Genomic DNA, 16,418 nt, shown 5'->3' on the forward strand with positions numbered 1-16,418 from the left:
GTAGTCTGTCGACGTTCTGGATTCTGCACGGCGTATTGTACAAGCAGAACTTTGACAGCAGCCCGAGGTCATGGCTCCTTGTTGTGCCAGAAGACTTGCGCGACGAGGTGGCTGAAGCTTGTCATGATGATCCTACTGCTGGTCACCTTGGCTACAGCCCAACACTTGCACGTATTCGAGAGAAGTATTATTGGCCGCAACTTCCCAAGTACGTCTGTCACTACGTCAAAACTTGTCAAGAGTGTCAAAGACGGAAAAGAGCTTCTACACGACCAGCTGGTCTTCTCCAGCTGCTAGAACCACCGCATGCTCTGTTCCACACAATCAGAATGGATTTTTTCGGCCCATTTCCATTGTCGAAATCGGGTAACAAGTACATTATCATAGCCACTGACTACCTAACCCGATACGCCGAGTCCCGAGCACTTCCTTCTGCGTTGGCTGCTGAGACCGCCCAGTTTTTTATTGAGTGCATTGTGCTCCGTCATGGTGCCCCTGCCGTTTTGATCACTGACCGGGGTGCTGCGTTTCTGGCACAGCTCACACAGGAGATCCTCCGTCTCAGCTGCATCAGCCACCGCCGAACTACGGCGTACCACCCACAAACCAATGGGTTGATGGAGAGGCTGAACAAGACGATGGCTGACATGATCGCCATGTATGTGGACGTCGCCCATCGCAGTTGGGACGAGGTACTACCCGACGTTACCTTCGCATATAATACCGCAGTCCAGGAGACGACAGGTGTGTCCGCTTTCCAGCTGGTGCATGGCAGACAGGTCACCTCAATGCTTGACGCTATGTTGCCACACGAGCCGTCTGTTGACGTAGTCGATATGCCCGTCTAGTCTGCGAGCGCGTGGAGGAAGCTCGGCAACTCGCTCGACTCCGCCTCCAGCACCAACAGCATACAGACGCTCGTCGGTACAATCTCCGTCGATGTGATGTCCATTTTTACCCCGGCGACAAGGTATGGGTGTGGATGCCGGTGGACGCCGGTACGGCGGCGAGGTCTCTCCGAGAAACTCATGAAGCACTACTTTGGCCCGTATACGGTTCTTCGCCGCATCGGTGAGCTGAACTACGAGGTGCTGCCCGAAGGACTGCGACCGTCGCCTCGCCGTTCCTACCGCCATGAAATTGTGCACGTTGTCTGGCTTAAGCCGTATTACACGCGATAATCGCCTGCATTTTCCACTGTCTTCTACATCGGCCGGCAAGATTTCTGGGTGCCTGTGTGGTTTTCCGCCGCGTGATTTTTGCTCTCGGGTTAGCATCGGGACGATGCTTCTTTATAGGGGGAGGTAGTGTAGCGAAGAGAAAGTTGAAGTGCGATTGCCACGTGCCGAAGACGACGCTGCTGCTGGCGGACTTGTGTTCTGGTTCGTGTGTTCTTGTGCTCCGGCTATCACCAGCTGTGTTCGCCGCCGGCCTCTACGTCAAGGAAGCCGTGACAATATACTGTGTTACATACCGAGTGTTTGTCACTCGCTTTTCTCAAAAGGGTTCTCACGATGACCTTTGGAGCCAGCAGTGGCCGAGAAGCCACAGTAAAGTACAAGTTCTTCCCATCTTTGAAGTTTGCTCGACTTGGCGAGGGAGGTGTAGTAGAGGACAGCCACCTGAAGACAATGGGCAGATGACACACGGCAAACAGTGGAAATCGACTTTAGACAAACGATTAACACCAGTGCAAAGAAACAAGCACACAAAGCAGAAGTGCAAAGCCTAGCAACTCTGTTCCCAAAGTTGACTGTACAGAAAAGCTGGGGCTTGGCTTCTTCATCCAATGAATGAATGTATGTAAAACTGTTGCTGTTCAATAGGTCTGAGTGAGCTTGGTGGATAGAACCCCATGCAGCCCGACTGAAACTTAATAGTGACGCAGAAAACACTCTTTGATGAACCCACATGCCTGTTAGTTGTGCCAGAACAAGCACCAGTCTTCTGTCCTACACAGTGATGAGTCGCTCCTCCCTCACCCACTAAGAGTTCTTGCGGTCAGTCTGGAACTGAGTGCTGGTGCTGAGTGGGTGGTTGGGGCTGCCCTAAAGAATTGTAGGACAATAGGTCCCAGCCTGCACCACATAAACACAGCAGGCTTAATCCAGTAGCCACTGCAGTTTGCACGAAGCTGTGTTTCTCTGTCGCTGGGTTTTTTGGATTTGGCTCGAACTTTCTGTCAGCACTTGCTCACAGATGCATCCGCCTTCCAGTGTGTTCAAGAAAAGTCTTGTCTGGCTAAATGTCTTGTCTAGAGTTGTCACATTGCAAGCCAACTAGCAAGTTTGCACTAGTGCACCCACCGCTTCTGTTCTACACTTTGTGTGGTCCTGGTGCCGACGGCCCTCGTGCTCCACTCCCAGCCTCAAAGCTTGGGGTGGAGGCAAGGACAGGCTTTGTCTCCCTGGCAGGGATGGCTGGGCAGAGCGAGAGACAGGCATGCAGGAAAGAGTGGCTGCCTTTCCACGCTGTGGTGTCAACCTGAGCAATTGCTGGCATGACGTTGCTCTTCTCTCTGTGTGGGCCGTGCTTCTTGCGCTGCAGCGGCTTCTTGCGGCCACAGCTAAGTGCAATATTTGCATAGTGAAGTTTGCAAGATAGTGTGCTTGCAGGGAAAGCGGGGACAACTCCTTCCCAATTTTGTTCGTAGTAAAAATCAATTCAGTGTATCAGACATTTGTTTCCTGTTGGTTCATGTAAGCCACCATGCATGATCGATGTGACAGCCTGCTGCACCAACATGCAGTGATCAAATTTCTTAACTAGTCCGTAGATAATTCAGTAACAACAATACGCTACAGGCTCTTTCCAGTCTCTGTGGACAACACAGCAAAGCAAAGTGATGTGTTTTCATTGCTTGAGACGTTTCGGTGTGGTGACTGCAGTATCCAGGTCGTGCTACTTTCAGATAGACCGTCAAGCGTCACAAGTGATGAAAATGCATAAGTTATTCATGAAATCATTGAAACTGACAGATGCAGCACCACGAGACAGAATACGGAGCACAAGCATAGCAAAAGGACCCATTTTAAGGAAATTCGAATGACTGGGATACAAAATTGTGCTCACTGGATTCCATGGCTCTTGACAAAGGCGATGGTGCAGATCACGAAAATCGTGTGTGATAACCTACAAAGTTTATTTTGGGTTTGTTCACACTGCTTTCATTGATTCATGAAGTCATTCTTGAAGAGCTGTCAAATTTTTATTTTTTTGGACAATTGTAGCCTCATGCGCGTGGCAAACAAGTTTGAGATAACGAGTTCATTGCATGTTTGAAAAGGAGTGTTTTGGCCACCTTCAAGAGTTTTACCAAGGTGCATTCGTGTCAGGAAAGCAAACATCGTCTAGTGCAATGGTCCAGATCGATAAAATATTTTGTGGCATTTTCAAAGGACCAAAGCACTAATGCTTCCACCTACAAAATATGATTTCTTTACTGCTCACCATTACCGAGCTACAATGGACTGTGCGTTACTTCTTGACCGACCTTTGTATGTTTGACGTTTGACAGTGAAAGGAGCATTTCTTTGGATTTATAAATGTAACCGCATTTTTTTCTCCCCACTTGATTATGTCTTTTGACATAAAGGTTGAAAAGGACTCCGTGATCATCATTTGGAACTGAATGGTGATGCAACTTAGCCTCAAGGATCTGCGCTTAAAAAGCCATTGGAATGACACCACAGTTCGCTTGCGAAAATGGCTGGAGCGGCAGTACCGGTATTTAATAATTAGACGTTTTCTAAATGCTTGTGAAAGCCTTAAAATGGCTTTAAAAATTTTTGTCGTCAAAATCTAGGTACTTCTGCCTAGGTACTGACCTTGTGAAGCAGATTTCTTCATGGCCATTTCATCTATTTTGACCCCATTTGTTTGGTTGCGCTCCTGGGACCATAATGCAGGTCATGGTATTAATTTGACATGGAAGCATTATAAGGCAATGAAACCCGGCAGAGTTTACCCGCAGCAGTGGTCCAAAAATGGCCCAGCGATGTCACCATCGTCTGGCATGACGTCAACAGTAGACCATAAAATAGTGACGTCTACAGCAAAGAAAAATAAATTTCTTCTGAAGGTGCAGGGAATTGAAACAAGAATTGCAAGGCAAACAGTGCATGTTAAAGATCCCCAGGTGGTCGAAGTTATTCGGGAGACTTCCACTAGGCACCTCTTTCTTCCTTTCTTCTTTCACTTCCTCCTTTATACCTTCCCTTAGGGGGGGGATTCAGGTGTTACTGAGATATATGAGACAGTTACTGCTTCATTTCCTTTCCCCAAAAAACCAACGAACCTACCAAGGCAAGCATGCAAACCATAGGCCACAAAACCGCATTGTTTCTTGATGAATAAAGGTGAATCTAGTGTATGCCTTTCCTGATGTCTGTATGCTAATGAGTAGGTGTGTCATTTGAAAGGAAGGCATCTTTTACGAACCTCGCAACACAGCTCCCGAGGGGACATTGCTCTCTCATTCAAAGCATGTAAGCAGTCTTAAGTGCTGTCCGTATTTTTGTGTAATAAATATAAGAATTTAAAATTCGTAAGCCAAATTTTTTTCACTCTAGATATGACAGTGGACACTGCATCACAGAAATTCAAATTCAAAATCAAAAACCACATTTTATACTTTGCACAAAAAAATTCTTGGATTGTCTTGACCTGCCAGCAGAAATGCAATGAATGTTGAACCAGCCACCTGCCATATTTTCTTAACTCTGCAGCCTTTTCACAAGATTCAGAGGAAAAATATATAACAGAAAACAATGTTCTGGATATATAACAGTGGAATTTTCTGAGAGTGGTCATAAATTTGTTTTCAATGCGCTAAAAGATTTCATATAAATACATCAAGAAATAAAAGTTTTCGTGGAAGCTGCTTCCCTTTCTTTGGCGCTCTCCGGCTATGGTGATGTCTGTCCACTAGAAAGAGCCGCATTTATTGCTGGCAAAATTGTATTTTTGAAAGAGAATGCTTTCTTTTTCGTTACTCGGTTCAGTATTATAGTGTCAAGACCAATAAGGTCTCCGTGATTACTATTTGAAAGTGAATGGTGGTGTGGCCTAGCCTCAGGGGGCCGCATGTAAACAGGTCTCTTCTATACATTATGAAAATTCTGTTTCCCGTGAAGGAAGCCTCATTTTGATTGGAATGTGGCAATCCATTGGCAGAGGTGGTTTTTAGTTTGTCCTCGGCAGCTCTTTAAGCTATGCTACCGACTACTGCACTGTTTTGCTGTTGCATGAAACTGACATGAGCGCTTACACAAATGTTTTTTGGGCTGCAGCCTTTCCGCAGGTTCACTCTTCTGGGCTGGTGAGGCGCCAGGTGGCGGGCAACTACAGCCTCCTGTATGAGGTGCAGGGCTCGGACCCCGAGCTCAGGCCGTACATGCTGTGTGCGCACATGGACGTGGTGCCGGCTGACGCCTCCAAGTGGCACCACCCGCCTTTTGCAGGGGAGGTGGTCGACGGGGAAGTGTGGGGCAGGGGCGCCATTGACGCCAAGGACATCCTCATGGTACTTAGTCCCATCTGCACTACACTAATGCCAAAGAGCCATGTTGTCAGAGGCACAAAAAATGATAGATGGTTACCTTGCCGGTTGCAAGGCATTGACTTAAGTTAAGGAGCAAGCTGGGTTTTCTGAAAGGTTACTTGACAAAAAAAAGAGACATTCGTGTCATTACTGGGGTTGTCATTATCCGTATATGTATAACACATACTTAAATATACTCCAGGGTACGTACACCGCGTAGTTTTCTTTGTGGTCCTATGTGATCATTGATACTGCTTTCGCTTTTTTTTTTCAACGACCGTGAAATGGGCGTGGGTTACGCGAAAAAAAGATAAGTCCGCCACTGGCGCGCCACGTCACCTCGGCTTCTGTGCGGCACTTAATTGCAGGGCTTGCCCACTTTCTGGAAACGACTTCATGGAGGCAGAGGGGAAGTGGCACGCTCATGAGTTGTCAGCAGTACCTATCTTCCCCTTCAAACATGCAAACGCAATCTCAGACTGCGCTCGACTGTACATATTAGGCTGGCCTTCCAACAGTTGATTGCAGTCCTGCCCCTGCATTCCATAAGTGAGGCATGGAGGAAGCATATTCATAGCAAGAATATATCTTACTGCACAGTGCCATGTCAAAAGAGCAGCTGTAAAAGGCAATCCTTGTCACAGGGCTTATGTCAACACTTACAGGCACTGGTGGTGTCATGAGGTTGTATGTACTCCTGCATTTGCAAGCAGGGGTGTTTCAAGTTGGTCAACACTGAGTGTGTAGCACACCAACGACCTTCAATGGTTGGCTGTGCAGGTAAGGGTAGAGTTTCAGTGTAACCAACCAGCATAAGCGAGGACTCTTTCGTAGTGTCTACCGCTTAGGAACTGTAAGGGAATTGGGCACATCTGGAAGCTTGTGAAAAGCTAGGTAATATACCAGTCACCGTGATTCATTGAAATCGACATCACCCTAGCTGAGATTGCGCAGCTTCAAGCAGGGGCTATTTTGAAAGCATCTTCATGTGAGGCTCTCTCCTCTTATTAGCACCTTCACTGCCGCCCCTGAACTGTAGGCACTCAGAATTTCAAGCAAAGCATGTGATGAGTGACCTCTTTGCCATACGTGCATCTCACGATGAACTCACGCCGGTCGTTTATGAAAGTTCCGTGCCATAGGACTTGGCTTCCAACCATTCCTCTTTGGAACTAACTGTTTCCACTCTTCAAACTGGCTCTAGTCGTTGATTTACTTCGGTATCTCTCAAGGAGGGTCTTGTAGTTTGAACAGGCGATGTGCTAGCGGTGTCTTTCAGAACAAAGGTGGTCAGTACTATTCCATGTCACTACTTCGTGCAACACTGTGTGAGCTGTAAGTATGGGCCACCACCGTAGTGGGGCTCTGCATTGCAAGCTGATGCACTTGTAAAGATGTGGCCCTTGCAGACTCCTGCAGTGTCGAATAAAACCAGTAGCAAGAAGGTGATGATTGGTTAGGTTTATCGGTTTATTGGGATTTAACGTCCCAAAGCGACTCAGGCTATGAGGGACGCCGTAGTGACGGGCTGCGGAAATTTCGACCACCTGGGGTTCTTTAACGTGCACTAACATCGCACAGTACACGGGCCTCTAGAATTTCGCCTCCATCGAAATTTGGCCGCCACAGCCGGGATCGAACCCGCGTCTTTTGGGTCAGCAGCCGACTGCTGTAACCACTGAGCCACCGCAGCGGGGCACAGTGACGATTGAGAGAAGGTAGGTGCCGTAGGCAGGAGGTGGTCACACAAGAGGAGAAAAGAAAAACACAGGGCAAAATCAAGTAGTGAAGAACACCCTTTTACCTATATGTTCCTTGATAACAAGCGCAGCTCACCTGAAGTAAGTTTGAACTTACAACTCCTGGAGGGTGATTAAAGAAAAATGACCAAAATGGCAAATTTTTAAAAATCACTTCGATTGCTTCAGTAGCATGTTTAAATCAACGATATCGGTGAAAACATTTTACAGCAGAGAATAATGTTTCCTTAGCCATTATACAGTATCCGTACGACTTTTCGGACTCGAATAATTTGAACTGGCGCAATATTTCGGACCTCGCTGAGGAACCGTCACGCACCTCACTGGAATGCAGATGTTTTCACAACCAATATTGTGGACTCCAGTATATGGAGTCCGAAAGTTCGTTTTTTTTGGCTAAAACACTCACCAGCAATGCTGTGGCGAGCGCTCTTCAACTGAAAATTGTTTTTTTTTTCCGGCTTATTATAGATGCCAGCGGGAATCGCTGTTGCAATCAACCAGTTCTCCGCTGCTGTGAAAGGCGTCATCTTGGATTTGAACAGGTCGTACAGGCTGGATTGGATAGGCTTGGCTATTTGTTCTTCATGGCTGCCGCTTGAGATAATGGCGTGTTCATCATTGCCATCGAGATGACCTACAAATCGCATGCAATCGCATTGAAAATAGGGCAGCTGCAGCATCCGTTCCGGCTTGGGCTGTGCAACCCGCAGTGTGGGGGGGTGTAATCGGAGGCACTCGCATCTTCCCGTGGATTACCTCTCTGCTGTCTCTGCTCTCTCTGTCTACGCGAGCATCGTTGCCCATCAAAACAGGCTGCTCTTGCTTTTCGCAACACGTGCATTCGTTTGCGGCATGACCGGTGGCTGCGTCACACAGTCTGGTATCGTGACATAGAGTGACTCTATCGTTATGCGAAGCGGTGCGGACATGATGAAAACATGTCTGTGGCTCAGACAAAGTCTAATATTATTGCTTGCAAGGGAAGCGTGGGGAGCGGCAATGTTCGCTATTTTTAAAGCCAGTTTTTCACACAAAGATTATTTTTTGAAGTTCACAGACTTTCTGGACTGTTTGATTATTCGGACCATTTTCCAGGTCCCCCTGAGTCCGAAAAATCGGTCGGCTACTGTGTATTGTCCACTCTTGGAACTTCAGAAAGGAAGGGTTGGTTTTGAATAGCAGTACATAAAGCGAACTGTTTCCTTCCAAACTACTGGAGACTACCAGCGGTGTGGTAGCGTTCAGAACACAGCACTCCACACAGGGCCGTCTCATACCACCGACACCAGATCCTCATTTCCTTGCAGATGTTATTGCCATTGCTGCCTGTCATCAAGTAGCACACGACGCAGTGGTGTGCAGGTTCTTGCTTCTTCTCTGTTGGTGGATGCACTCTTCCACACTGTAATGCCACACGGATGATGCCATGTTTCTTTGAAAGCACAGCAAAATCTCATGCTAACAGGGTGAGCTTCAACGCACAAGGAACGCCTTCTGCCATCTAGTGTGAAAACTCTCGCTCAGTAATATTATGAATGAAAGAATCAGTGCTGCTGTCTGTGTTTTAAATGTAAATGCACCATTTGCCGTGCACAACCCATCAAAAGCCTTTTACATGGCAGCGAAACACCCTTGACAAGCTCAACTCATCATAGGCGAGAAAGTGGTGATCGCTTGTGACGAGCTGCGGCCGTTGTGAACCCTTAATGGGTTAAGTGTATCTGGAAGACTAGACCATATATGGTATGTAGAAGAGGTATGTACAGGTCCCTTCAATATAAAAGGGAACAAGCAGTTTGCACAAAGAGACTAATGTTCTGGTTATTTTTCTACTAAAGTTGGAAATGACTTTTTGTCACGGATATCCCCAGAGAACACTCGGACCAAAAGAATGGATTAGGCAACAGGTGTACTCACACAGACACACATTTAATACACCCTACATGACACACACACTCGCACACGAAAATAACTAACAAAACTAACATACAACACAAAGACTATCAATACACATGACCTGGGAACACTGCTACTAGTGTCTACTACTAGCGTTCTACTGTTAGCGGTCGGCATTCGTGCTCACGGTTGGTTCGTTGCGGATGCGATGTTGCATGGGTCTAGTAGTCGGCGTCGAGGTGGCGTTCGACATGCTCGGGCTGGTGTCGCTGGCGGCGTCATTGGCTGCGTTGTACAAGCTCCCGGTCCAAGTGCCCGTGGAGGTGATGCCGGTGATTTTGGTGTTGGGGACACCACCCGGATGGGTGACAACAGCGCTGGAGACACCCCTGGCCATAGCAGGTGGTAGCGTCCTCCGTTGACTCCCCGGAACGGGCTCAGGAACGGCAGGAAGTCCACGGTGCGAAGGCGTAGAACTCGAGCTCACTGGAGCAGTAGCCAGTGTTGCCATCTTCCAGCCGATGCGTTCCTGATCTGCTGGAGCCTCCGCTTCTCTGTTCTTCCCCCCCGTGCCTCGCTCTCCCTCGCGCTTTTATAGCCTTGCAGTTATTCCATGTAATCCTTGTCATCGTCTTCTTTTCCACCGATCATCTCTTCCCATCTCACCGAATACTTCTTCTTGACCTTCTTTATACTTCGGTTAATCCACGTCATCCTTATTGCCGTCCTCGCCGTCTTCTTCAAACCTTTTTCGTTCATACTTTTATTTCAGACTCCCTATTATGTGTGACACTTCTGCAAGAAGAAAACTGGCGAGAATGCTGGTGAAAGTGTGCTTGTCACACATAATTATGGAGTAATCATTAACTGAATGCTCAGACTTTTTGTCTTTCCAAGCTTGAGGGACCTGTACTGTACCAGAGTTTACTCAACCTTGTAAAGCAGGGTGAAGTGTTCTCTTTCAGCTTGGCTATTTATTCTACTTATAGACTAGAGTCAGGACATGATGTTAAGGAGATGCGGCGGCACTGGCGTCACCAGTGACTTTCGTTGTGTAGGTAAACGTTGGTACCGTGCACATTGAGTGTGCACGCTGCGTTTCTTTTTACGTATTTTGCAACATAGTCACAATATCCTGTCGAGTTGTGGTGCGATTGGTCAAGCCACAATGCTGAAGAAATGCTGCGGCACAAATTTCCACAAGTTTATCACGGCCAGGTAGGGGCCAAAGCGATGGGCAGCGGGCGTGGAGTGGGACAAGTTCGCCAACGGATTCGCGGCGCGGCTAGTATTGTATTTCGGCATCTAAATGTGATAGTTTGCATCTCCTAATCCAGATGGTTGCTCTTCAGTTGTGAGGCAAACAGTGCAAGAAGTAACACCTGCAACTCGTTCCCGCTCTGTCGGGCTCTCATGAGAAGTTTAGGCACTATATTCCGTGTGCACGTGATCGTAAGTTGAACGCAGAGGGCGCTTTTCAGATGCCCACTCACCCACACCCACACAGGAGCCCTAAGCGCGACGTTTGAAGCAGCACTGTGATAGTAGTACATATGACACATAGTTTTTTCTTTATTTTTATATCAGCGAGCTTGAACAAGTGTCTTTTCTATGCCGGTCACGATTAAACGTCGCTAGGATATGGGCAAAGTCATGCAGTGTTATTTCGCAAATTACCTGAATTTTACTATTGGAGGTGGATCAGAACCTGGCAAAAGCAGCAACTACTGCACTAAAAGCCACTCTGATCAGGCAGAATAAGGCACGCACTTGAATACAAATTTTAATATGAGCAGAATGACTTAAGATATTTAGCTCTGCACAGCAACATATAGTACTTTGTTGGAATCTTGTGGAGAACTTCAATGTATGCGCTTTTGCAGCTCTACCAAGGGCAAGAGAACAAAAAGAGCATTCTTGCAGATAATGCCGGTGAAGGGAAAGCTGAACCAGAAATGTCTATTTTATCAAGCAGAGTAAAACATTTAAGTTTTTTGAGCACTCAACAAAGTTCCAGAGAACAGAGAGCATGTTAAGCATGTTAAGCTACTCGCATACAAATCACTAGTTCGATCAAAATTAGAATACGCATCGCCCATCTGGTCTCCGAAACAAGTATACCTTACTAACTCACTTGAATCAGTTCAAAATAGGGCAACTAGATTCATTCATTCCTCATACTCTTTTGATATCAGCATATCAGCTCTGAAATCGCAGTCCAATCTACCTACTCTTGCACTTCGTCGCCACATTGCTAGTTTATCCCTATTTCATAAATTATTTTATTCCGAGCTATCACAGGAACCCTATATCTGCCCTTCCCCACCGCGCTTTTCTCTTCGCACCGGACATCAGCAGCAGGTATCTCGGCCACGAGCACCCACAACAACTTTTTCTTCATCATTCTTTCCCCGGACTGCTAGCGACTGGAACGGCCTTCCCCATGAACTTGCTGCCATCACATGCCAAACTATGTTTCTTAACCAAATTACGCGTTTGCTTGCATCACGATAATCATTTTTCTTTGTATAACTCGTTCAAGTTTTGTGTACTTTTTCTGTTGTTAATCTATATGTGTCCCACCCCTTATGTAATACCCTCACACGAGGGTCTTTAAGGAAATAAAGTGAAGTGAAGTGAAGAGAGATCGCATTCGCATGCCTTATTCGAAGTAGCTCTAAGACATCCAGTAATATTCCGCATACTCTGTAGTGAAGCGGCTCGGTGAAAACAGGGCGCACATCACAAGGCTCATCATGTGAAAAAGCTACTTCACGTCATGCATTCCGTCGTACTAGTTCTTGCACTTAGTAATCGAGTATGCTGTATTGGTCCAGAAGTTGAGACTGTAGACGATTAGTTTCCCTGTATACCTCGTGTTTTCTTGTTTTCGTTTAATAAGTTAACATATAGTTGCCCGCCATAGCTTCGTTATTGCTGCCAACTAAGAGCGGAGAAGAAAGCCAATGCAGTGCTCCGCCAGGTAACTCCACCTGGCGAAAAGGTTTAAAAAGTGCTGTACTACTCTCCGGGCAAGAACAAAAATCTTTCTAATCAGAAGAGACGTGCACGCTTTGAAATATTCGCGTACACGCGTTGTTTTCAAAGGCAGCACCACTTGGCGCAGTGTAGGCATGCTGCGTTTTTGCCTACACCCCGCGTTGCTGCTGACCACAGTGCCACCTTTGTTTACAAACATGATGCATGTCTACATTTGAAGTGTGCTAGCATAATTCATCTTAATATGATTTCAAAACCTAGTATTCATAACGCATGTGTAATTTTATTCCCCCCCTTTTTTTTGCTGCAGAAAAGATAAGACCTTTGTTCGATAAAAAATTGTGCACTGCCTCTGAGCCCTTGAGTTGGTCTCTCACACAACTAGGGCTGGCTGCACAAAGTAGACGAAATGCCGTTTGTCATAAATTTGTTGCATGGTGATTTCTAAAATTTTAGTGGTGCTAACAAATTTTTCGTATTGGCATTTAAATCTGGGTTATATCGAATATTCGCCAGCGGTCGTATAATGCGCAGGCTTTCATAAATTCGACCGCGGCAAAATCACAATATCTGGGCAAATTAGCCGAATATCGAGTTAAAAATTCTAGTAAAACAGTACGGAGGTCCTATTTCCTTCCTTCTCCGTCGTTTATCACACGGACCGACCGCATTCCGACGCCGCTAAACTTGACCTCATGAGAATTTCCGCAAGTGGGCTTTCCCTCATATCACACGTGCTGTGAACAAGAACGAGACGGCCGACGGCCCGTATCGAACAATCGCAACGCGAAATCGCGCTATTTTTAATCCTTCCATAATACCTTATATATTTAATGCCCACATCCCAGAATTGCGTCCTGTCGCCTTCATAACTCTCCGAGCATGACTTCCGCCATGCCGTTTTGTAAACTACGCTATGCCGGAAAGCCTACTTGTGGAATGCCGCTGGAGCCTCCTGAAGAGGCGCGTCGAGCTGTCACAACAGGGCAAGCAATCCTGTAAAAATCTCGCCTGTTGCATGGTGCATTGTAACCCATGCACCTCTTTAGTGGGCATAACGAGAGGCGTGACAACGATCGGAAGGCCCCTGTCTCTATAGGTAAAAAGAAATAGCCTGGCTGCGTAGTTACGGTTTCTGAGCTTCACCACTGCCCCGCGGCAACTGCAACTGTCGGCCCGCACATTTGCCGGTAGTCCAATCCCAGCTCCGCGCGGCTTTTGGACGCCGACTGGCGTGTCGCAGGTTATTTCCTTTTAGAAACGGTCTCGCCATTCCGATGCCAGTGTGTCTTCCCCGGCCCCTTGCTTGCATTTGTGTTGTTCTTCCAGCACACTAAAATGGGCGGCTCGTCACTGCCTTACAGGTGTTAGCGTGATGAAGCCCCCCTCATAAGGCCCTGGGGGGGGAGGGGGTGCACGGCTAATTTTATAAACCGAGGGCATGGTCCCTTGAACTCCGAATGATTGAGGTTTTACTAGTCATCATGTTATTTTTTGTTGCCAGTCTTGTCATTTTATGGATTTTGTTTTGCATGACCTCATTATAGTTTGGATAATCAAGTGGTATATATTTCTGTGCACATCATGTTTTTTATACGGTACTGAGGCAGTCTAGTTTTGTTTATTTTAGTTGCAAAGACCATACACTATTTTTCTGGAAAAGCAGCGCTGAACAGACGAGGACAGAGACGAGGCGACAAGGACAAGCGCTGTTCGTCTGTTCAGCGCTGCTTTTCCAGAAAACTATGTACCAACACGCCCAACTCGCCGCATTAACCATGTCCTCGTCTGTTCAGCGCTGCTTTTCCAGAAAACTATGTACCAACACGCCCAACTCGCCGCACCATACACTATTTTGAAAAAAAATAAGGGCGACAACATTTCGGGGGCTCGAAGCTCGTGAAGTGGAAACTTCCACTTTTTCTTCGAGCCATCCTCGTCCTCCGTTAATCTTTTTCTGAGGAAGAAATAAATATTGATTGATTTGCTTGTTTATCATTTTCTGAAATTTTTTTGTTCTGAACAGATATTCGATATTCGAAGCCATTTTTTCTTCATATTCGTATTCGATTCATATTCGAAAATTTCGATATTCGCACACCCATAGTTATTTGGAAAGTTGGCTGTCATTATTGAATTGTGCCTAGCTGATAGCCATGGGCATTCTCTTCTCCATTGAAGGCTCTTGCTGCCGTGACCACCACCACCTTGTTTTCTAATTTGTGGGCACAACTTCACACAATGATGAAGTGTTTACCTCCAGAGCCTTTCCTTGACCAGTCCAGTTGGTTTAGGGAACAGTTCGCAGTTGGTTCCAGCTGATACCAGTTGGAACCAATGAGTAATTGTTCCATAAGCAAATTGGACTGGTAAAGGTTTTCATCAGCATTAAATTTGTTCGCCCGTCTATCTGTTTGCCTTTGTAAAAGCACCCAGGGGTAGGCCCTCAGCCAGTCAGAGTACCACAGGTAAACCTGTGCTCAGTAGCCTGGATGTGCACAGGGCATCCTGGAAGCGCTGGAGTTCCGCTTGGAACAGGGTGAGGTCCCCCGCCGGACTCTGTTCCTGGCCTTTGGCCACGACGAGGAGGTGGAGGGCCGGGATGGAGCGGCCACCATCGGTCGTGAGCTGCGTGCCCGCGGGGTCCGGCAACTGGAGTTCATCCTTGACGAGGGCATGATGATCCTCGAGGGGCTGCTGCCAGGGCTGCACAGGCCGCTGGCCCTGTGAGTCTCCCCCTCTGCTTATTGTAGGCCAGGGGTTCTCAGACTGGTTTCTTCAAGCACATGCACCCACGAGTGCCCCACCTTAGCAACTTTGTATGGCTCTAGCCACACTGCAGTCGCTTATTACAAGTGCGTGCTTTATTTACAGCCAGTAATTGCTGATTGAATCTGGGCATTTCTTGAGGGGCCACGAGTCTGCATGCTAACTAAGGCATGCAGGGTTCCTCACTGCCTTTTAGTAAAAAATTGTGGTTCCCTAAAATGACTGGAAGCCCTTGTTATAGACAATGCTGGTGGCATCTGGTGATCAAAAGAGGCAACTGTCCTTTGTGGCAGTCTTGCTCACCACGAGGTGTTTGGATCCTTTTCTGTTTGTGCGTGTCGAGACACTCTGAATCTTGGGTCTCCAGAAAAACAGTTTCAGTGACAGCTATACCAGTTGTGCCATCTCACGTTGGTTACGAAAAGTGCACAGCTTGAAACAAAAAGCGCTTTCACTGACGTTCGATTGCATTGTGGCAGATGCATGCAGTGAATGTTTAGGGTGGACGCCTTAGGGGCCACATTGCTGTTGCTCCCGTAGCTAAGCACACGGTTGTGTAGGCTGCCATGCTCTTGCTTTGCTTTGATGCTTGCTGTACTTTGGTTCCCCTGTGAGTTATCCAAGGCCATGAATTGAAATCTTTCGATGTTAATTTGAACTTTAAGGTTAATCCATTTTGCTGGACATTAAACCGATGGCTTCCAGATTTGCTGTCTTGTCAGACAAGACACAGAGGTCCTGTTCTTCTGCCTGCTGTCAGCTGTTTTGTGCTACATGTATTCCTAGTACAGACCAACTGGCCCAATAGCAAACATTCAGGATGCTGAAAGTTTGTAAGAACATGCCTTTGTTTTGTTTTGCCCGTGTTTTTCTCTTGAGAAACATTGTGTTTATTCACTAAGTGTAAGATTTTTGGCAGAGGCTAGAAGCCTCATGATACTCAGAAAAAAACAAACTCGGAGGCCTTCCTAACCACAATTTTAAAATGAGATACCATTTAGGTTGCCTGCTGTGGTGTCTACAATGAGGATCTAATGTTGTTCTTGCAATTTTCCCATCAAAACTCTGGTTGGAACTGGTTCTTTTGCCCTTATATGGCATGCATAAGTCATTACCTTCTTTAATGTTCAAGTACCCCCAGGCAGGTTGCTCACAATCTGGTAGCCAGGTTGCCATGTGCCATGGTGGGCAGGTTGTGGTGATGTCACAAGGTCAAAGGACCTCTCTCGATCAGTTGGAATTTCGTGATGGAGAAGCTGAAAATTTTTTGGGACTACAACCTAAATGCTTAGCATTAAAATGATAACTCAGGTATGTGAAAAGTTACTACGATTCATTACGCAATGCACCACATGACTTGGCTATTTGCTTGTCCACTTGTGCCTGTGTCAAGTGGGGAGTTTCCCATCGTGCACGTTTCTCTTTGTGCAAAGTTCACAGTGCTTCTA

General features: G+C 46.7%; 1 protein-coding gene across 2 annotated transcripts in view; it reads left to right on the forward strand.

Annotated features, from left to right (window-relative positions):
* LOC144106941 (N-fatty-acyl-amino acid synthase/hydrolase PM20D1-like) overlaps positions 1-16,418 on the forward strand; it is an 86,009-nt gene that overhangs the window by 19,228 nt on the left and 50,363 nt on the right. For both annotated transcript variants that reach the window (XM_077639900.1, XM_077639901.1), the window contains exons 3-4: positions 5,292-5,524; positions 14,704-14,927. In XM_077639900.1, coding sequence (XP_077496026.1) covers positions 5,292-5,524; positions 14,704-14,927 — 457 coding nt within the window. The remainder of the gene's footprint in view (positions 1-5,291; positions 5,525-14,703; positions 14,928-16,418) is intronic.

The sequence above is a fragment of the Amblyomma americanum genome, chromosome 10, assembly GCF_052857255.1.
Source record: "Amblyomma americanum isolate KBUSLIRL-KWMA chromosome 10, ASM5285725v1, whole genome shotgun sequence".
Taxonomy (NCBI): Eukaryota; Metazoa; Arthropoda; class Arachnida; order Ixodida; family Ixodidae; genus Amblyomma; species Amblyomma americanum.